Genomic DNA, 22284 nt, shown 5'->3' with positions numbered 1-22284 from the left:
TTGGGAGCAATTTCCAAACACCTGAAGGTACCATGTTCATCTGTACAAACAATAGTACACAAGTATAAACACCATGGGACCACGCAGCTGTCATACCGCTCAGGAAGGTGACGCATTCCGTCTCCTAGAGATTAAAGTATTTTGGTACGAAATGTGCAAATCAATCCCAGAACAACAGCAAGGGACCTTGTGAAGATGCTGGAGGAAACGGGTACAAAAGTATATATACATCCACAGTAAAACGAGTCCTATATCGACATAACCTGAAAGGCCACTCAGCAAGGAAGAACCCACTGCTCCAAAACCACCATAAAAAAGCCAGACTACGGATTGCAACTGCACAATGGGGACAAAGATCATACTTTTTGGAGAAATGTCCTCTGGTCTGATGAAACACAAATATAACTGTTTGTGGGGTGCTTTGCTGCAGGAGGGACTGGTGCACTTCACAAAATAGATGGCATCCTGAGGATTGAAAATTATGTAGACATATTGAAGCAACATCTCAAGACATCAGTTAGGAAGTTAAAGCTTGGTCACTGCATAACTGGAGAGATACAGTGGGGCAAAAAAAAGTATTTAGTCAGCCACCAATTGTGCAAGTTCTCACACTTAAAAAGATGAGAGGCTTGTAATTTTCATATGTACACAGACAAATTGAGAGAAAAAAAATCCAGAAAATCACATTGTAGGATTTTTAATGAATTTATTTGCAAATTATGGTGGAAAATAAGTATTTGGTCACCTACAAACAAGAAGATTTCTGGCTCTCACAGACCTGTAACTTCTTCTTTAAGAGGCTCCTCTGTCCTCCACTCATTACCTGTATTAATGGCACCTGTTTGAACTTGTTATCAGTATAAAAGACACCTGTCCACAACCTCAAACAGTCACACTCCAAACTCCATTATGGCCAAGACCAAAGAGCTGTCAAAGGACACCAGAAACAAAATTGTAGACCTGCACCAGGCTGGGAAGACTGAATCTGCAGCTTAGTTTGAAGAAATCAACTGTGGGAGCAATTATTAGGAAATGGAAGACATACAAGACCACTGATAATCTTCCTCGATCTGGGGCTCCATGCAAGATCTCACCCCTTGGGGTCAAAATGATCACAAGAACGGTGAGAAAAAATCCCAGCACCACACTAGGAGTGACCTAGTGAATGACCTGCAGAGAGCTGGGACCAAAGTAACAAAGCCTACCATCAGCAAGGGCATTGAAGATGAAACGTGGCTGGGTCTTTCAGCATGACAATGATCCCAAACACAACGCCCGGGCAACGAAGGAGTGGCTTCGTAAGAAGCATTTCAAGGTCCTGGAGTGGCCTAGCCAGTCTCCAAATCTCAGCCCCATAGAAAATCTTTGGAGGGAGTTGAAAGTCCGTGTTGCCCAGCAACAGACCCAAAACATCACTGCTCTAGAGGAGATCTGCATGGAGGAATGGGCGAAAATACCACCAACAGTGTGTGAAAACCTTGTGAAGACTTTCAGAAAACATTTGACCTCTGTCATTGCCAACAAAGGGTATATAACAAAGTATTGAGAAACTTTTGTTATTGACCAAATACTTATTTTCCACCATAATTTGCAAATAAATTCATAAAAAATCCTACAATGTGATTTTCTGGATTTTATTTTCTCATTTTGTCAGTCATAGTTGAAGTGTACCTATGATGAAAATTACAGGCCTCTCTCATATTTTTAAGTGGGAGAACTTGCACAAATCGTGGCTGACTAAATACTTTTTTGCCCCACTGTACAAATCATGTTTATATGCAAAATAGCATTGTTTTGTATGGTGAGTTACATGTTGTTGGGTTGTCAGACAAACACATTAAGGCATTGGATCTATTCTGTAGAGAGAGAACCAACAGCTCTGTCTGTGCAGAGAATTTCTGTTTAGTGGTCTTCACACATGTTAGGCCCCCTAGTGTTCATATTTCTCACCTATTGGTTGTTTTAATTTTATATAGTCGATTGTCAGATCTAGCCTCCTACAGTTCTCAGCCATGTCCTGCTATAAGCCATAGTACATCTGCAAGCCTTTAAAGTGAGGGAAAACAAATGTCTTCTATGTGTGAAACTATTCCTGACGCTCTTAAAGTTCTCTTCCATAAATTATGTTCAGCCAGATTCCCCTCTCAAAACCAATAAATGTCTGGAAAGAGAAGCTCACATCTATTAACCTTTGAAACTGGGCTGTGTTTATCAAGTGCCTGCATTTAAGTCAAATGGAATGCCTTATACCAGGGTTTCCCAAACTCGGTCCTGGGGCCCCCACTTGGTGCACATTTAGTTTTTTGCCCTAGCACTAACCAACTGATTCAAATAACCAACCCACCATTGAGCTTTGCTTATTTGAATCCGCTGAGTAGCGCTAGGGCAAAAACCAACACGTGCACCCAGGACCGAGTTTGGGAAACTCTGTCTTACACCTAAAGCTATGTGTAAGGGTACGTCTGCCTATTGTTTGTGTGTGAAGGGGCAGGGCATATCTTAACACAATTCAATGAAATACCATTGCCTCTGATGACCAATCAACACAACATTTGTCAGACTCAAATGTACAATTGATTTGTTAAAGAGCCAATAAATGAGACATAATACCAAAAGTGTTTTTATTTATAGAATCTGAAAATGTACAACAAAAGTGATCAAATGATCAATTAATTAGCAAGCTTTCATTTCCCTAAATAGTACAAAACGGACCATAACTTTTTTTGTGCGGCTATTTTCAATAACCAATGTTCAATGTAAGCCTGAGTGTTTCTCAAGGCTACCTGGCTAACTTATTTATCCTGATTTGTTCAAATCCAACCCAGCCAGAAGAGCAAGAAAACCAATAGATTAACACCCACCTCTCCAACCCCCTTCCCCACAAACCCGATTTTACAATTAGGTTTAATGTTATCCAAATAAACGATAGCATGCAAACATGAATGTATATCCACTTTCACCAACAAAAGGTACATTTCAACTCTGAAAGTCAATAGTAAAAAAAATTCTGTCAACTGATGGTGTTGTAACCAACCATGAGAAGAAAGTATGTAGGAAACTATGGCAGGGATTCATTCAGATCATTGACAATTAAAATGTCATTTCTGACTGAACCGACATGTACCATTTACCGTGAATGTGGTTTCCGCATGGCCGATCGGATTGGGTCCCAGCCTAATATTTCCTAAAAGCTTAGTTATCCATTTCCACTCAACCAAACACTTGCTACAATAATAATAAAACCATCTTAGGATCTTGATTGTATTTAATACATTGCAATTGATTCTTTATAATGGAACCAAACACTTCCACAGCTGAAAACAAGAGCTCACTCCAACAGGCCAAAGAGAGTCCCTTGGACATGGTTCAGTAACCACAACCCAAACATGGCCACAGTCAAAGATCAAAAATTAGGTCCATATTCCTGCATCTTTCATCCATAATTTCCCCCCCGGTATGTTTCTTCCCACATTCCTAAACAACTTTCCAGTGGGATAGAGAATCTGAATTTCACGTTTCCTATTGGTACAAGAAAATCTTTATTCCCTAAAGAAACATTTATTAATCAGATATCCAGTCCCTTTACAACTTCTGTTTCTTTTTGGCTGGTTTGATGGGGATTATCTCTTCGTCCAAGTCTTCTTCTTCGCTAGACAAGTCAGAGTCAGCGTTGTCAGAGGCTGGTAGAGGAGGACACAAGTTATCAAATCACTAGGAAAAAAGCAGTTCCTCAGTTAGGACTGTTTACTCTGTCTCACTGCCAACAGGCCAGAATTTACAGACTATCCCTTTAAAAGGAAAGATTCACCAATTTTGAATGTTAGTTTTTGTGCATCTCTAAGCACTGCTACACCCATTCCCAGGGTCATTTCATGTTTCCATGTGTATCTGAGCCATTGATGCTCAAATAGGCAGAAATACAGCCGGTATGGCGAGTTTTGCATCATATGATGGGTGAATCTTCTCCTTTAATGTATATGTGGTCATGATCATGTCCTTACAGGCCAATTATTAAAACAATCATTTTACCAATGAGGTGCAGACCGCTAACGGTCACTGGTCCGGTACCCGACTTCAGTCTAATGGTGACAGGGGCCTTCAGCTCAAACTCCCCAAGACTCACCTGAGAAAGAAAACAATTGAGATTTCCAACCACACACACACACAAGGCAGACCGGCAAGGCAGACATTTAATCCAAAATCAATCCCTAGCACTTTCAGATCCTCTGAAACCTCAGTGTTACAGGTGGCCAATGCATTTCCCACGTGGAAAGTCAAACGTTACAAATAAGCAGTGTGTAGGAGAATGTAGAATTGTCTTCTTTTGAATCTCATGTTTCATTCCCCTCCCAGTCTGAAGTAGGTGGTGGTGTATGTGTGCCACTCACCATTGGCAGGCAGTTGATATGGAGGTTGGCGACAGGTACAGAAATAGTTTTCCCCTGGTGGTTCATAGCAGTCACCTCCACCACATTACTCTCCTCCTTCGCTCCCTCTCCCAAGCAAACCTAGAGATGTATACAACATTTGTACAGGGACTTCGCTCCCTCAAAATACAATCATTATAGTGGATTTTTTAGAGGCATTACATCATTGATTCACTAATTTTTCTGTATCAGAGGCATGTAAGCTATGCTACAGCAACAGAACTCTGGACCCTGGCACACCTGATACCACTGGTTCCAATGTCATGATTATCATGTCTCATAGCTTATTAAAGTAAAAACCTACCGTCCGTAGCTCGAGAAAGTGTTCCAAATCCTCCTCTTCGTCCCCTTGGAATGTGTAGAACGGTACTTTGGAGGATAATTCACAACCTACGAAGATACAATGTTGCAATTTTAGCTAACGTTACACGTGTGTTTCAGAGACGGATGTAACATTAGCGCGTACAGTTGGGGTGTATAAAAATTATGACAAAATCTAAATATTTCAGCAGTCTTTCTTACAATACATTTCTCTCTAAATCGGTTACTCTCATTGTATTTTTTACATTTTAGTTTTACAATCAAACACGATCCAAAATACATGATGGCATCCCCACGTGTGCTGCTACCAAGCATTTTATACAACAGATTGTTCAGGAAAAGGCGATCCTTACTAAATACATAGCTCTCCAGTCTCGATTGGCCAACACTCCCGTGATCTTCCGAGCAGCAATCATCTTCTCCGTGACTGTGCGACATAATTGACTGTGTGAAAATAAAGTAAATGTATTAGCTAGCTCGATTGAAGATCAGACTCGCTTTCAAGAGATGCAACATATGACGTCAAAACAAATCGCGTCGCAGGCGTAAATACGTTTCAACGTGTGTTTGAAGGGGAGGGGCCAATGGGCTTTGGTTTGGATCTGGAGTTTACTTGTTACAGCATGAGTTACTGTTGGTCTATCAATATAAGAAGTTAGAACAACTAGTTAGAACAACTAATTCCTTATAAACTAGGTTTCCATCCAATTGGCGACAGATTTTCATGCGAATATTCCAGAATCCACATAACGAAAATACTCGCATTTTCCCATCAGTGGTGTGTTTCCACCGAATGGACTAAAAATCAGGGCGTGATGGCATAGTGCACACAAAATATATTTTCCACTTCCGTTTTCATGTACCAAATAAAACATAAAAAGTTGATGTTTCCATCGCATGTTCAACTCTACTGATAGTTTTGTTACAAACACTTTTGCGTTAAATAGCAAATATGCCTACTTTGGTCTTGGCAAGTGTACTCTAGCCAACAACTGGCAGACTCTAACCAACAATCAAGAACCTCAAGGAGAGCGGTTCAATTGTTGTGAAGAAGGCTTCAGAGCGCCCAGGAAAGTGGCAGATAAAGTGCGGGTAGACTGTGCGATACTCTACATGATGCTATTATATACAGTACCAGTCAAAAGTTTGGACACACCTACTAATTCAAGGGTTTTTCTTTATTTTTTACTATTTTCAACATTGTAGAATAGTGAAGACATCAAAACGATGGAATAACACATGATATCATGTAGTAACCAAACAAGTGTTAAACAAATCAAAATATATTTTAGATTTGAGATTCTTCAAAGTAGCCACCCTTTGACTTGATGACAGCCTTTGCACACTTAGCATTTTCTCAACCAGTTTCACCTGAAATGCTTTTCAAACAGTCTTGAAGAAGTTCCCATATATGCTGAGCACGGGTTGGCTGCTTTTTATTCACTCTGCGGTCCAACTCATCCCAACTAATGGGGATCCGAATAAATACTAAATACAGTAGTCTACATAATACCCGTTACATAGTTACAGCTGTTTACTTGCTTGTTCTGCCCACTATGATACACTTGCTCCCATTGGAAACAGGCTCTGGTCTATTTTGGGTTAGTTAAAAACATCTTTGGTATGACTTTACGCAAATAAAAACTATGGATGGAAACGTGGTTAGAGAACATGATCGAATCCTATGTACAGTCGTGGCCAAAAGTTGAGAATGACACATACATTTTCAGTCTGCTGCCTCAGTTTGTATATACTCCAGAATGTTATGAAGAGTGATCAGATGAATTACAATTAATTGCAAAGTCCCTCTTTGCCATGCAAATTAACCGAATCCCCCAAAAACATTTCCACTGCATTTCAGCCCTGCCACACATCATGTCAGTGATTTTCTCGTTAACACAGGTGTGAGTGTTGACGAGGACAAGGCTGGAGATCACTCTGTCATGCTGATTGAGTTCGAATAACAGACTGGAAGCTTCAAAAGGAGGGTGGTGCTTGGAATCATTCTTCTTCCTCTGTAAACCATGGTTACCTGCAAGGAAACAAAAGTGAACAAAACATCAATATTTTGGGTCCATGGCCAGGAAACTCCTCAGACCTACACCACCTTCTCGAAATTAAAACTAGTTAAGGGAAATTTGCAGCCTGAATGGAGGATGCTGGAGCCGGTCCATGGGGAACACGTGTATTACTGGGCACATCCAGCCTAGTGCAGATATCGCACACATGCACTGTCGGCTGCTTAGGCTATAACTAATGGGGATCCTAATAGTACAGTAGTCTACACAATACCTGTTAAATAGTTGCAGCTGTTTACACAACTCACCCAGTCATATCAGTAATCAAAACACATTTTTCATGAGTTCATACAATACACTACTCAAAACACTTTTAAAATTGTTTATTAATATTATAAACCATTTCTTTTACATACACATTTTACAGAAATGAGTTTCAGTAAACGTCCCCCTCAAAAAAAAACTATGTCCCTATGTATGTATCATCAAATGCAGGCCTACAATAATCCCTTCCAACTGCAGCTATACTTTCAGGAGGCAGGAAAAATAAGCAGTCGTCACAATAGCACAAGCAATGATAAAATGTCAGACGTTATGGAAAAGTGAATCCTTCAATATCAGTGGAGAACTGGGAGGATACATGTTCCTATTCTCTCTGGGAAATTTACTTGACCACCACAGAATAATATAGTACGGAGGGTGACGTGTTGAATAGAGCAGACTAATATACTTCAATCTAACTAGTGTTTAAAATGTTTGAACTGATTCAGGCTTGTGCTCATTGAGAAATGACAAATCAGAAAGCTCATTTTTTGTTAACAAAAATACTTGTCATCTTTTCCCCCTATTCCTTTTAATTGACTTGTCTCTTGTCTGCGGTGACGTCATAGGTTGAGGAAGGGCATCAAGATATCACCCCCCCCCCCCCATATAGACTGTAATATGGATGTGATTTTTCTTTCTGTTTGCTAAACCAAACAAATCTAATAAGCATCATGCATAGCACAGATGTACTGTATGTAGCAGTATCAAAACATCACATTGGCAGGCAGCTAGGACAAAGCAACAACATGAGCTACGGCTGATCCTCCTGTTACAAAAAGAAGGCTTCATGTTAGGATCAAAGTGCTTTACATGAACAAAAACAGCAAAATGAGAAACACTGAGTATAAAACATTTAACACATACGTAGATACAAAAGGCCTAGGTATAGTATATCACTCCCTCCATTTCTCTTGACACAGCCAGGGCCAGTGAAGGTAGTCAGTCAATGTCACTCTAGCTTAACAACCCTAACTGGGAGAAGGGCAGCAATGGTATTCAAGTGGGTGCAATGTTGTAGGACGTTGCAGATAGAAATGTGGCGTACAGAGCCGACATGGTTCCTCATTCTGCTTTGCGTTGAATCGCGTCTGTTCTACACAGTATATTTCTAACTGAACATGCTGTCCTGGATAAGATTCTGGTTAGTGGTTAGCTTTCCTCAGCACATCATGGAAAGTTGGGAAATAGAGCAGCTGTATTATAGTGGGAGTACTAAAGCATCTGCAAACTGTTCAGTCCTATTTTCACATTTTCTAACATTAAGATTTGGCTCATCTCTCTTGGCTTAAGAGCCAGAGCACTGGATTTGTGACTGAATCTAGAGACCTTTCAGAGCAGATGGCCCACCGTTGAGGCAAGGTGCGTTCATGAACCCACCCATTCTCAAGTCCCCTTATGTATATGTCAGGTGGATTGACAGTAGATAAGCGTGCATGATAATCACCTGTGAGCTACAGTACAGGGCAATAGGCCCCTTGGAGATATCCACAGGTAGAAAAATCATATAGAAAGGCAATGAACCAAAAGGCAATACAAAAGCAATATAAACATACTGTAAAAAATAGGGATGCGCATCTTTCCTTTTTAAGACGATTCTATACGTATCTAGATACGATACAGGAACGATACGTTTTAGTTTGAAACAATTCTGTGCCAATAGGTTTGATTAGAGAAGGAATCGATGCGATTCGGTCGAGGCGATGCACTAACATTTGTTGCATAAACACATTCATTTTCCATTCTAAATTCAAATCTGCTGTTGATGGAGCTAATGAGCTGGGCCTCTGTATGTGTGTGTTCGTGTAAACTATTTATTTCTATGCGGTGTATGTACTATGCAGGCACCTGAGATGAGCCATAAGGGAGACTCGGCATCTACCACCCCATTACCAGATTTGGGGACAGGCATGTTTTTTTGTCCCCCCACTGATTCTGAAATCAAAATTGAGAAATTGTGCAGATTAAGTGTTTGAGCTAGCAAAGTATCAATATTTATTGTTCACAAATTAGCTATGACCTAGGCAATGAATATATAGCACAACTTTGTTTCAAAATTGAATGGTTTTGACCGCTTGGAAGTTATGGAGTGATATCCTCGTGTGGACCATGCAGTGCGCCTCGCAAAAGTGATTGGTATCCTTGTCATGAAATTATCAAATTTACCCTGTATGTCTAAAAACGACCATCTACACGGATTGTTAAAAGCAAAACTATCAAAACTATTGCTGATGGTGAACCTGAATAATCAAAACAATCTAGTGTTAATCCCTGTTCAGCAGGTATAGCCAGATGAGTTGTCTCTGGTAGCTTACTTTTATTCCGGTAAAACATACATTTTCAACAGCACATAGATAGCAATAACGTAGCAAATTACAGAAGTTGTCACTCAACTAATAAAGCTTGATATCATGCAAGCCATTTTAGCATTTGCATGCTGAAGGTGCCGCACAGATGTGCAAGAGCAGGAACAGGTCGCCTACCTTGTGTTGGTCAGCGTGCAAAACTGGGCACTGTGCGCAGTTTGACCAACAGTGTGTGAATGCAGCCTGCAATTTGGGGCATTCCTGAATGTGGCCATTCTTATCCTGAATATGCAGATGCAGGAATATCCACATACAGGAACACCACAAATTGCGGGCCGCAATTGCACCCTTCTCATACACCTTCCAAACCAAGATCTTATCCGCTTTTATATTTAGCATCCCGATAACTTTTTGCCGACTTCTCTTTATATATGAAAGGTATTGCTGGCGAATTGGTTGCGGTACAGTTCTGCCTACGGCTTAGTATGAAATGTAGCCGTAATGCTGAGGCGGCATTGGCACGCTCTTAAGGTCTTGATGGTAGCCAGGCACCACCAGTTACTACTATCATCCTGGCAGTTCTAAACTTGGCGAGACATGTCACTTCACCCATCTTCGCGTTGCCCACACACTTGTCTTAACTATAACTGGATGGATCCATAAAGAATTATCGTTGGAATAGACATCACCGAATGACAAAAATATTGGAATAAAGTAGGCCAATCCAATTGAAGGCATCAAATTGTTGCTTACTGAAACTCCCAGTCATCCAGCTGTTATAATACATTTGATTGACGCAGCGGCCTTCCTGCGTGTGGTCAACTATTTCAGCTTTGAGACAAGCATGGGGTCTTGATAAATCAATGTCAGATTTTTCTTTTCACCGAACCTCTGTTTGGACATTGGTAAGACTACAATTAGGCTGTGGTAATGTTAGTTAAGTTGAGGTGAGTGCTGCTCATGATCATCTTGTCTGGTTGGCACATTTATTAGCAGTGATCAGAACATTTTGCCAGCATGTTATGTAGCTTAACAAGTGGATTATTTTGCTCTTCACTGGCAGTCACTTAGTAGCCTAGGCTTACTCCCGACCAAAAGCCTCTGACTTGTCTTAATCAAGGTGATTTTGTTTCACTGAATCTCTTGTCTGTATATTTTGTTAATTCTCTGTCTGGGAAAATAAGTGGAGGTGGTATAGCTCATCGATCGGTTTGCTCATCCATCACTGTTCGGAAACGTTTAGCATGCAATAATGTAGCCCAAGTATGTCTTGTCTGTTTAATTAACAAAATAAATATTGATTTCACGTGCATGCTGCAGCCATATAGGCCACACAGACCAGTAGCATAATTAAACTCAATACATGGCATTCTATTTTTTGGGGGGAAAAATGAGTTATGTTTCTTAGGTCCAGCCTAAAATGAATTAATAATGGATTTATTAAAATAGGATGTCCACCCACATTGGCCCCACGTCTACTCCCACACTTGCCGGCATGTGCACGGAGATATAAAAAAAGGCTTATCCTGGCAAGAATGTGACTATGAATTGGGTCCTAAAAAACAGTGCCTGTTTAAAAAAAAACATACCGTAAAGTCTGTCTGTAAAGGGTATCAGTTTGACTAGGCTACTGATATTGCCTGGGGGTTGTTCGACATGCAAAACGCCTTGTAGATCAATGACTGTCAACAGTTACATGCAGTTTGACATTGACACAAAAGTTGAGAAGTATTTTCAGAAGGTAGAAAGAATGTAATGAGCAAAACATTTTGGTGAACCGGCAATTTGTAACGTTTAAATCGTTTTCTGACCGATGCATGCTACATTTGGATCGGTTTGGGGTCCATGGACCGGTGCACTTATATCTTAAAACATTTCAAATTGGGGACCGATGCGTATTGGGTAAATCGTTAAATCCCTAGTAAAAAAGCATGGCCAAAAGCAAAGGGTTAAGGGAATAGACAAACCATAACATAAGTGACAACTTCCACATATTCCTTTCTCTCTCTTCAAGGTTACCCATTTCTACTCAGGTGGGTTTCAAGCAAACAACTTACTTAAGTCTTAAGAAGTTTCCTCGAACACTCAAACATATGATTTCATCTGCATGTCTGTCATGGTTAGGTAAACTATTGAGGAATCTAACACACCAGAAAGAGAGAATTTTTCAAACTCAAAGAGTGAAATGGACGCAGTAGAAAACAGTATAGGTGGAACCATAAACCACTTTCCACTCTGTTAGCTAGGAGGACCACCTGTGAAGAGGTGGTGCAGGAGAAAACTGTAATATACTTTAAAGGCCCCTTTTCCCCAACCAGCAGCTAGGCCTATACTAGGGTGTAGTGTCAGGATCTACTACCAAGTCTCAAATAACTCCATATTCTCTATACACTGCACTACCTTTAACCAGACACAAGTAATGTGTTACATGGGGAATACGGTGCAATTTCAGATGGAGTAATATCTGACTGTGTCTGCGTGAGACACAGACAGACCCCCACTCGGGGCTACTGACAGTCAAGTCGAATGGTCTGAAAGGCTAATGGGAGTGGATGGCACCTGACCAGCTCCTACTTCCTGCAGCCGCATGGGGAACAGTCATCACCTCCATTCTGGAGACCAAAGACAGAGGGAAACCGTCCGCCATCTTGGCTCAAATCAACACACACAGGGCTTTACAGATAACCTCTGTGGCTCTTAACAGTTTCGGATTCTGTTTCAATCCGGTAGAGCTCTGGGCCTTTAGCAGCAGCACAGTGAATCTGTACAAGATGCGATGTTTCTGAACACGGTCTAAAAACAGGCGGCCTCTAGCCTCGTCTAGTCCAGGTGGTTGAAGTATAAAATCATCAAGTATTGGTTGTTTTGTAAAGGTAACAGACAGTGATCCTTAGCCTGGCTGACTTAAGCTTTCTATACAGCTCCATGGTTGCTTGGTTAGCCAGGCTGTCAACTGTCTCAGAAGCTGCGTCCCGTGTTGATGATCTCGTAGTTGTTCTCAAAGGCTGCGGCCCATGATGATTATGTCTTTGGGGAAGCCCTCCATCTTGGCAACCTCGAAGCAGCCAAGCTTACTGTAGAAGTCCATCATCCTCTTGTCTGCCTGACGCACCTCACAGAACGCACCAATGGAACCTGGGGGGAAAGAGTAAACAGCTTAGCAACATAAGTAACAGTTATGGTAACACTACTTAAAAGCTGCAGATATGCGTTAGAATTTGGTATAAGCATGTATGAGCCTTTATATACTATTATAAGGATAATAATGTTACGTCTCTCGACGTAGGACATTTTCAACAGACTCAAAATGGCTGGTATTTAGCTAGGACCATTATGAGATGAGGATACAACATAAGGGGGTCATACATGCTCATGACAAGCATCCTTATACATTATAATTGGGATGTGGACGACTGAAGTTTTCGATAATGGATCATAGACGTTTGCTAGGGATGATTTGTAGATTAGTTCCCCCGAGCAAATGTGCTTGATTGATTAAGACAGGTTCCGTCAACTCCGCCTACCATTGGCCTTTAGGGAGGAGAGCAGGCATCCCATCATGCTCTTGGCCACGCTGGGGTCGGTGACCTTGGCATGTATGTCCACTTTGATGAGGGACGGGAAGTTGGAGAGGAATGACTCTGGGAGGCCCTCCTCCTCTTCATGGAAACTCAACATCATCTTCTACGGGAGGGGGAGAGAGATCGTTTGCCAATTTAGTAATTTAACAGACACTCTCAGCCAGGGCAATTGACAATTATACCCTTCACACTACCATGCCCACCTGAACTGTACTGAGCTGTCTCAGTTATTTTCCTTTGACATCGTCCTTTCCAGAAACTATGGTGGATGCGTAACCAGGCCCAGCCAGTACAGTTCGGCTTGGTTCAGCTCAGTTCAGTAGTGTGAAAGGGGTATTTGTGCATTTGACCAAAGTAGGTAAAACAACCAGATATCATGTTCATGGCACAACTTATATATATATATATATATATATATATATATATATATAAAAAAGTATCACAGAACTAGAATAACAACAGTCAAGCGAAAGAGACTCCGTCAAACCAGTCTCCTACCTCAGCCTCAGAGAGGTCCTTCTGGCAGTCGGGCTTGTTGTATTTCTCCTGCATGGAGGGGATCCAGCTCATTTTACACTTCTTGACAAAGGGCTTGACGTCCACAGTGCCCAGAGCGTAACCACAGATCCCCTCCTCGTCCTCCAGGACAAACCCATAGTCTGGACTCAGGTTCAGGAACCCTCCTACTAACCTGGAGAAAGAATTCACATTAGGGTGAATTGTCTCCACTTCCATAGTTTTCAAAATAAATGTTAGATGACAACTAAAATAAAAAGGTTCTTACCTGTCGCCTATGAGGTCTGGCTCCTCTCCAGAGAAGGGCAGTTCCTCCACTCCTTCAGAGTACATCTCTCTGCAGATCTTATAAACTGCATGCTGGAACACACGAGCAGTTAGAAAGGACTCAGGATGACGCACACGTGCATGCGCACACACACGTGCATGCGCACACACACAGGAATGGAGGAGACTGCTGACAGTGCAGAATGGGTAAACAGGCCTACCGATGAACCTCAAAGCAGTGTTTAAGTGAGGACAGCTCAGATACCAATAGCGTGTAGTTACACCCAGTCTGTTCAGCTAATCACTGACTGCATACAGGGAAATAACACCCACCCATACACAGACAGACACACCTACTGATGTAGGGCAACGGTGCCATAAAAACTCTCCTTACCTCATCTTTAGCATAGTAGGGCCTGATGGAATAGATTTTGGATGTTGGCAGTGCGGGAGGAGGCTGGAAGAAAAGATCATTTGCCCCGTCGATTGGCAACAATCTCTGTCGAGGGATCAAAACAGAAAGGTTCAGTATAACTGACATCAGGCACGGTCTCAGCATTCACTGTCTCAGAGCTCCTTTGCTACTGCTAAGACACTGTGGCACCAACAATGACTGGGTGTCAAAGGAAGGTTAAACCAGCCAATGGTCCAAGACATGGAAGTAACATGACTAAAAATGGCTTCTGTGGCACTTTTGGCTAGACAGTGAGCAGCAGTAGCAAATCATCACAACTGTTTTTATGAGAGCATAGCACATAAAGAATGTTTTCTTTTAAAAAGACAGAGGGATATGAGTTACAGGTATATATGGGAGGAGTAAAGGCTTGGTCTGAAAAAGGTGCTGCTGGCTAAAGGAGATACTGCTGCTCCATTCCCCGTGTCTGGTCTAAGGCATCACTTTGAGTCGCTGGGCAGGGCAAGGCCCTCCTGTAGAGAGAAGTCATGATGCTGGCGCTGACACAGTGACAAAACTCCAGGAGCAAAACTACACAAGTCTAACATACAGGACCAGTCAAAAGTTAATTCAAGGGTTTTTCTTTATTTGTACTTTTTTTCTACATTGTAGAATAATAGTGAAGACATCAAAACTATGAAATAACACATATGGAATCATGTAGTAACCTTTGCCTTGATGACAGCGTTGCACACTCTTGGGATTCGCTCAACCAGCTTCACCTGGAATGCTTTTTCAACAGTCTTGAAGGAGTTCCCACGTATGTTGAGCATTTTTTGGCTGCTTTTCCTTCACTCCAACTCTTCCCAAACCATCTCAATTGGGTTGAGATCGGGTGATTGTGGAGGCCAGGTCATCTGATGCAGCACTCCATCGCTCTCCTTCTTGGTCAAATAGCCCTTACACAGCTTGGAGGTGTGTTGGGTCATTGTCCTGTTGAAAAACAAATGATAGTCCCACTTAGCGCAACCAGATGGGATGGCGTATCGCTGCAGAATGCTGTGGGTGCCATGCTGGTTAAGCGCGACTTGAATTCTAAATAAAATCACCAACATCGTCACCTGCAAAACACTCCAACATCACCGCCTCCATGCTTCATGGTGGGAACCACAAATGCGGAGATCATCCGTCTCAAAAGACACAGCGGTTGGAACCAAAAAAAAATACAATTTGGACTCATCAGACAAAAGGACAGATATCCACCGATATCCAGATATCCACATTAGACGTCCATTGCTCGTGTTTCTTGGCCCAAGCAAGTCTCTTCTTCTTATTGGTGTCCTTTAGCAGTGATTTCTTTGCAGCAATTCGACCAAGAAGGCCTGATTCACACAGTCTCCTCTGAACAGTTGATGTTGAGATATGTCTCTTACTTGAACTCTGTGAAGCATTTACAGTTGAAGTCGGAAGTTTACATACATTTAGGTTGGAGTCATTAAAACTCTTTTCAACCACTCCACAAATTTCTTGTTAACATACTAGTTTTGGCAAGTCGGTTAGAACATCTACTTTGTGCATGACACAATTAATTTTTACAACAATTGTTTACAGACAGATTATTTCACTGTATCGCAATTCCAGTGGGTAACACATACACTAAGTTGACTGTGCCTTTAAACAGCTTGGAAAATTACAGAAAATGATGTCATGGCTTTAGAAGCTTCTGATAGGCTAATTGACACAATTTGAGTAAATTGGAGGTGTACCTGTGGATGTATTTCAAGGCCTACCTTCAAACTCAGTGCCTCTTTGCTTGACTTCATGAGAAAAAAATAAAAAAAATCAGCCAAGAGCTCAGAAAAACATTTTAGACCTCTGCAGGTCTGGTTCCTCCTTGGGAGCAATTTCCAAATGCCTGAAGGTACCACGTTCATCTGTACAAACAGTGGTACGCAAGTATAAACACCATGGGACCACGCAGCCATCATATCAACTCAGGAAGGAGACGCGTTCTGTCTCCTACAGATGAACGTACTTTGGTGTGAAACAGCAAAGGACCTTGTGAAGATGCTGGAGGAAACAGGTACAAAAGTATCTATATCCACAGTAAAACGAGTCCTAAATCGACATAACCTGAAAGGCCTCTCAGCAAGGAAGAAGCCACTCCTCCAAAACCACCATAAAAAAGCCAGACTACAGTTTGCAACTGCACATGGGGACAAAGATCGTACTTTTTGGAGAAATGTCCTCTGGTCTGATGAAACAAAAATATAACTGTTTGGCCATATTGACCATCGTTACGTTTGGAGGAAAAAGAGAAAAGCTTACAAACCGAAGAACACCATCCCAACCGTGAAGCACGGGGGTGGCAGCATCATGTTGTGGGGGTGCTTTGCTGCAGGATGGACTGGTGCACTTCACAAAATAGATGGCAACATGAGGATGGAAAATTATGTGGATATATTGTAGCAACATCTCAAGACATCAGTCAGGAAATTAAAGCTTGGCCGCAAATGGGTCTTCCAAATGGACAATGACCCCAAGCATACTTCCAAAGTTGTGGCAAAATGGCTTAAGGATAACAAAGTCAAGGTATTGGAGAGGCCATCACAAAGCCCTGACCTCTATCCTTTAGAAATTTTGTGGGCAAAACTGAAAAAGCGTGTGCGAGCAAGGAGGCCTACAAACCTGACTCAGTTATACCAGCTCTGTCAGGAGGAAGGGGGCAAAATTCACCCAAATTATTGTGGGAAGCTTGTGGAAGGCTACCCGAAACATTTGACCTTAGTTAAAAAATGTATAGGCAATGCTACCAAATCTAATTGAGTGTATGTAAACTTCTGACCCACTGGGAATGTGATGAAATAAATAAAAGATGAAATAAATCACTCTACTATTATTTCACCTTCTTAAAATAAAGTTGCGATCCTAACTGACCTAAGACAGAGAATTTACTTGGATTAAATGTCAGGAATTGTGAAAAACTGAGTTTAAATGTATTTGGCTAAGATGTATGTAAACTTCCGACTTCAACTGTATTTGGGCTGCAATCTGAGGTGCAGTTATTCTAATGAATTTATACTCTGCAGCAGAGGTAACTCTGGGTCTTCCTTTCCTGTTGCGGTCCTCACGAGAGTCAGTTTCATCATAGCACTTTATGTTTTTTGCGACTGTACTTGAAGAAACTTTCAAAGTTCTTGACATTTTCCGGATTGACTGACCTTCATGTCTTAAAGTAACGATGGACTGTGGTTTCTCTTTGCTTATTGGATGTTTTTCATGCCATAATATGGACTTGGTCTTTTACCAAACAGGGCTATCTTCTGTATACCACTCCTACCTTGTCACAACACAACTGATTGGCTCAAACTCATTAAGAAGGAAAGAAATTCCACAAATTACGTTTTAACAAGCCACACCTGTTAATTGAAATGCATTCCAGGTGACTACCTCATGAAGCTGGTTGAGAGAATGCCATGAGTGTGCAAAGCTGTCATTAAGGGAAAGGGTGGCTACTTTGAAGAATCTCAAAAATATTTTGATTTTGTTAACCTTTTTTGGTTACTACACGATTCCATATGTGTTACTTCATTCTGCTGATGTCTTCACTATTACTCTACAATGTCGAAAATAGAAGAAAAAACTGGAATGAGTGGGTGTCCAAACTTTTGACTGGTACTGTATATTAAACATTAGATACAGCTAAACACTAACCACCAAGTCTTTTGAAGATCATCTACTACAGAGTTGGGAAGAAAAATGTTTCCAACAGTGTAGGAGGATCGTCCAACAGTATATTCTAGACTAGGAGAATCGTGTTTGCTCACAGAGTTTTTTGTGCGGGCGGACTCGCTTGCGTTCTCGCTGGCGCTGTGATGCATACGCTTCCGTGTGCAAAGGGGGGATTTTTGCACTGAGCGTTTCCTGCAAAGAAATGAGATGTCATGGAAATCCAACACTAGCCATGCCACACGTTCAGGGGAGAGGAGGCAGAACGCGTGCGCCAAGGAAAAGCAGCATCTCCTTTGGGCAGTCAGCTGAAAGAAATTCGAATTTGAGACACTTTGGAGATTAGAAAACCAGTGTGACTGCTTTAGCTTTTTACGATGTCAGTTCACCCTTTCCATTTTTAGACTGATCAGACCATACCAGATGCTGGTTGGACCAATACCTTTACAAATTCACAGGCACTCTGTCCAAGACATGGACTTATTTATATTAGGATTCTGAGGTATACACCCTTTAAAGAGACTTAAACCTAGTAATAAGCCCACCTTAGACAGACCAAACCCTTTCGCGTCTGCTGTGCGCAACAACCACTTTCTCTTCAACACAAAACTCTTATTTTCTTTACTAGCATTACATCACATTTATGATCTGTGAAGTCAGTGCATTGGTATATACCTGGAACTCTCCTGCTAGACCGCCCCTAAAGGCCCAAGGCTCTTGGTCTCCACTAAGGAACTGTGCAGTGGCCTGACTACGGCACCCTGTTAGGAGCACACAGCGGCGGATGGACACAGCATTACCATGGGACCCAGAAATAGAGCGGAACTTGCAGATAGGTGGTGGGGGGGGGGGGGGGGGGGTTCAAGGAGGGTCAGGTTATCATTATTTTTCAATAACTCTAAAGAAAATAAAAAGTTTCTTAAAATAATAAAATGTGTATGAAATGGGTTTGGCTGGACTTGGGGCTCGAGCAACTAAAGCTTACTTTTGTGTGTCTCACTGGGAAGAATCATTGAGGTTATAAAGCCTGACTCAAACAGTCGGATTCTGGTTCACTTGCAGTGAGAACTTCCAAGTCATCCATACTCTAACTAGCTTAACTGACCTTAGATCAGTGTTTAGGAGGAACTCGTCCTACTGTGTAAGCTTCAGCTGCCGTCACCCCACTGATCCCAGCACCTCATCTAAAGTCACATTCTCATCTAACCTGCCTCAGCACATGACCAGGGAGAAGGACTCAAACCAGGAAGAGCGAGAGGCTTTGAATTAAAAAAAAACTCAACATAGAGAGGACAGTTCCATGCAGACACATAACTAAAAGGGGTGCAGTTTCAGTGCACCTCAAGTGCTCGCTTGACTGGGGAGTACCTACTGTGGTGTTGGCACTCTGCTCCGTTCTTACAAGAGCAGCCTTGAAAATGGTATTGTCAGTCACACCTTTCAAATATATGAGTGATTGCCATCATTGGTTTTTGTGCCTGTGAAGCACTTTGTTACAAAAAAAAAAGTGCTATATAGAGTGAGATCAGATTGATAGACGATGCCACATCTGGTGAGGTCTCCTGTCATGTGTAGACACAGATGCAGCACGAGAACATTACAATAGAGTGAACGCTCCTGCTATAACATACAGTAACAACCTCACCCTGACTAGAAAACTTCCTCTGACGAGGCTGGCTCCACTCATCACACAGATGCACCTACAGAGAGGAACTCACAGCTAGCTTTTAGCTGCTTGGGAGTGAATCACTGGAGACACAGATCTCTATCTTAATAAAATTGTTATTTCACAGTTTTGTTCTGCTTGCCTCAGCGTGTCATGTTGCAATGTAAGTTGCCAGTCGCTTTGTGAAGGAACGACTAGTCACCTTCAAAGCATATTAAAGACTGAAAAATGTGGTGTATACTGTAGTTAGCACCCCAAAACTAGAGGATGGTAGAGAGACTAACAATCTGAAAGCCTGGTGTGAACCCAAGTGTGTAGGTGCACCCAGTGCCTGTCCAAGACACATCTATGAAAAGGCCTACTGGTAAAAACATACATGTTAGAGAGAAACAAATGCTGTCAGAGAAAAAAAGAATAAAAAACGTTAACGCTTATCGCTCGCTACTACAGATCGCTTGCGCAAAATGTGACTGTGACTTCATCCGGAGGGCAGCTTTCCTTCCATCACCCAAATCAAATCTCTTAATCTGATATGAAAATCAATCAAAACAAAAAACATTTACAAAGGTGACAAGGCCAGCAGTGAGCATACGTCGGCCATTGCGATCCAATAGCAGTAGAAACTGGTACTGAGGATTTGTCCATCTGCACACGGTGAAAGGAGAGAACAGTAGAAGATAGTCGTTAGCAAATGTGTCCAAACACCAGCGAGGAGAAGGTAAGACTGACTGCCGGTTGCACAACTACAGACCAGTAAGGGGATGAATACATAGAATACAGCTCTTTGATATGGCCTTGAGGGCGGTTTAGTAATAAAAGAGAAGGTGTTGTCTACAAAACAATAGATTGACCTGATGAGGGAAAGCCTTTACGTTGCTTAATGTTCTGTTTAGCTAGCCCACAGCCAGTGCTGTTTAGAAAGACAGACCTCCACTAAATTATTCACAAAGACCTACAAAATGGTTCTCTACAGTCTAAAATGTTATACTGGTTTATAATGCCATTATAGCTATGATATAGCAGTGGTTCTGCCAGTGTGGGTTTGCTGCCTGCTGTTTACTGTATAGGTTAGAGTCTTCTGCTCTGGACAGAAACCTGTGAATGAAACATGGTTACTGTGTAACCTACAGGCCATGCTAGTGCTTCAGGGTTGATCAAAACAGCTTTCTATGGCTGCAGACGACCTCTCGCAGAAAAGTTGTTCTAACTGTATAATGGTGCATTTGGGATCTGACTGGTTGACCTGACTGGTTGACTCATTATCAAGACATGTTACATGTAGCTGAGGTGCGTGTAAGACGGAGTGTTTTTAAGTCCAAAGAGAATTGGCTCCGATACAGCTAGAATAAACTATTCAGGAGAGGCCAGGCACTCAGAGCCAGCAATAGCACTGGTACACAGAGCATGTGTTGAGAATAGGCTCTGCATTGACCTTGCAGACCTCTGCATTAGTGAGGGCATTTTATGAAACTAATAGTTTCAATACGGTAACACATTGCCTCAGAGCATTCATTGTTATCTTTGTTCTTGCACCAGAATGGCCTTCCACAGTCAGTCACCTTTCTCTCCAAGCTCGTTGGCACGCTAAGGGGTGGGAGTGAACGCAGAAGCCTGTTACTTGACACACAGCAAGCAGCAGTACCCCATATCTGGACCTATCACCACTGATACGGACACTTCACTTAGTGGTGGTGGACCAATTTATTTCGGTGTGGCTAGCAGTGCAAGCGGCATTCAGTCAGTCGAAAAGTAAAATGAACAAATCAAAAAGTGCAATAAAAACAGAATCAAAACAACGATTGACAAGCAACGTAGCAGCTGTCTGTCTGGCACTGGTGGATATATAAACTAAGCCTAAGTTATCCTAATACGAGCCCGTAAGAGCTGACAACAAGAGTGCTCTAGACTCACCTTGAACACAGGTGAAAGCCAAGAGAAGTGAAATATTGCGTTGCCAAGTCAAATATGCTTTATCCATCTGTTAAGCAGACTGGGCAGTGGACACTATAGTTACAGTACCTGTGCAGATGATTAATATGTGCATGACTAAACTACCTAAGACTGGACGGCAGATGAAAAACCATACAGCTGCACTATCAATTTTTAGCATGGAGAAAGTGTAATATGGTCATAAACATATCTGTAATGCTCATAAACATGCTTACCTCAATGGTATTCACCTTTGTGTATATTTTCAGCTCATCTAAAACTAGCCATGAGAATAGCTGCATTTTCACTGGATTAACACCATGAAGCTTAAAGACGTGACATTTATTTGTTCATGCCTACAGTATATGCGTTTCATGTCCTACACTTACTAACTGTTCTGCTGCTCTGAGGAGTCGGAGTCATGCTGAATCGTTCCAGGTGTCCATACCATACGTACCTAGTTGGTCTGTGTGTATGAGTAGGGACGTCAAACATTCAGGCTGCTGCACGGAAACTATGGAGACTCTAGTCTAGAGTATTTTTAAACTCTCTAAATGGTTCAATAAGTGAGAAACAGATGTCATTGTTGTACTAGTTCGTGAGTGGGCAACATATACTATCATCTTAAATTGACATGTTGAATGACTTAGTATTTTACATCAAATTATTGTATATTGCGCTAATTTCCCTAACGTGGACAGTTTGTGTTACTACCTTACACAAAGCTTGCATTGTCACCCTATAACATTAAGTGGAATTACACATCCTTTTTTTTACCTCAGATTGGTGATGTTAGTATAAAAGTTTAT

The 22284-nt window shown here is 41.7% G+C and overlaps 2 protein-coding genes across 4 annotated transcripts in view; both read right to left on the bottom strand.

Moving 5' to 3' along the window:
- Positions 1–2607: 2607 nt before the first annotated feature.
- npm3 (nucleophosmin/nucleoplasmin, 3) lies at positions 2608–5317 on the bottom strand. 2 transcript variants are annotated; one of them, XM_021580133.3, is made up of 5 exons: positions 5102–5317; positions 4732–4817; positions 4389–4508; positions 4030–4123; positions 2608–3680 (listed from the first exon to the last, which is right to left on the bottom strand). In XM_021580133.3, the coding sequence occupies exons 1-5, from the start codon at positions 5184–5186 to the stop codon at positions 3583–3585; spliced, it is 483 nt and encodes a 160-aa protein (XP_021435808.1). In that variant the 5' UTR covers positions 5187–5317; the 3' UTR covers positions 2608–3582. The 2 variants fall into 2 exon arrangements, with proteins under 2 accessions (XP_021435808.1, XP_036816229.2); XM_036960334.2 differs by lacking the exon at positions 5102–5317 and adding an exon at positions 4994–5079.
- Positions 5318–7134: 1817 nt separating this feature from the next.
- Positions 7135–22284, bottom strand: part of oga (O-GlcNAcase) — a 31463-nt gene continuing 16313 nt past the window's right edge. The window contains exons 13-18 of one of the 2 annotated variants that reach the window (XM_021580134.3): positions 18556–18641; positions 14152–14256; positions 13759–13850; positions 13473–13665; positions 12918–13077; positions 7135–12528 (exon numbers count right to left, since the gene is read on the bottom strand). In XM_021580134.3, the coding sequence (XP_021435809.2) occupies positions 12392–12528; positions 12918–13077; positions 13473–13665; positions 13759–13850; positions 14152–14256; positions 18556–18641 (773 nt within the window). In that variant the 3' untranslated portion in view covers positions 7135–12391. The remainder of the gene's footprint in view (positions 12529–12917; positions 13078–13472; positions 13666–13758; positions 13851–14151; positions 14257–18555; positions 18642–22284) is intronic. The other variant, XR_016490863.1, reaches the window with a different exon arrangement.

The sequence above is a fragment of the Oncorhynchus mykiss genome, chromosome 23, assembly GCF_057628025.1.
Source record: "Oncorhynchus mykiss isolate SJ-2025 chromosome 23, ASM5762802v1, whole genome shotgun sequence".
NCBI lineage: Eukaryota > Metazoa > Chordata > Actinopteri > Salmoniformes > Salmonidae > Oncorhynchus > Oncorhynchus mykiss.
This window is presented reverse-complemented; position numbering and strand designations above follow the sequence as displayed.

Coding starts and splice junctions, on each gene's coding strand:
- npm3 (XM_021580133.3), bottom strand. CDS start 5,186: ATGTCGCACAGTCACGGAGAAGATGATTGCTGCTCGGAAGATCACGGG. Junction 4,124..4,388: donor ATATCAACTGCCTGCCAATG/GTGAGTGGCACA, acceptor TTTCTTTCTCAG/GTGAGTCTTGGGGAGTTTGA. Junction 3,681..4,029: donor TAGCGGTCTGCACCTCATTG/GTAAAATGATTG, acceptor CTCCTCTACCAG/CCTCTGACAACGCTGACTCT.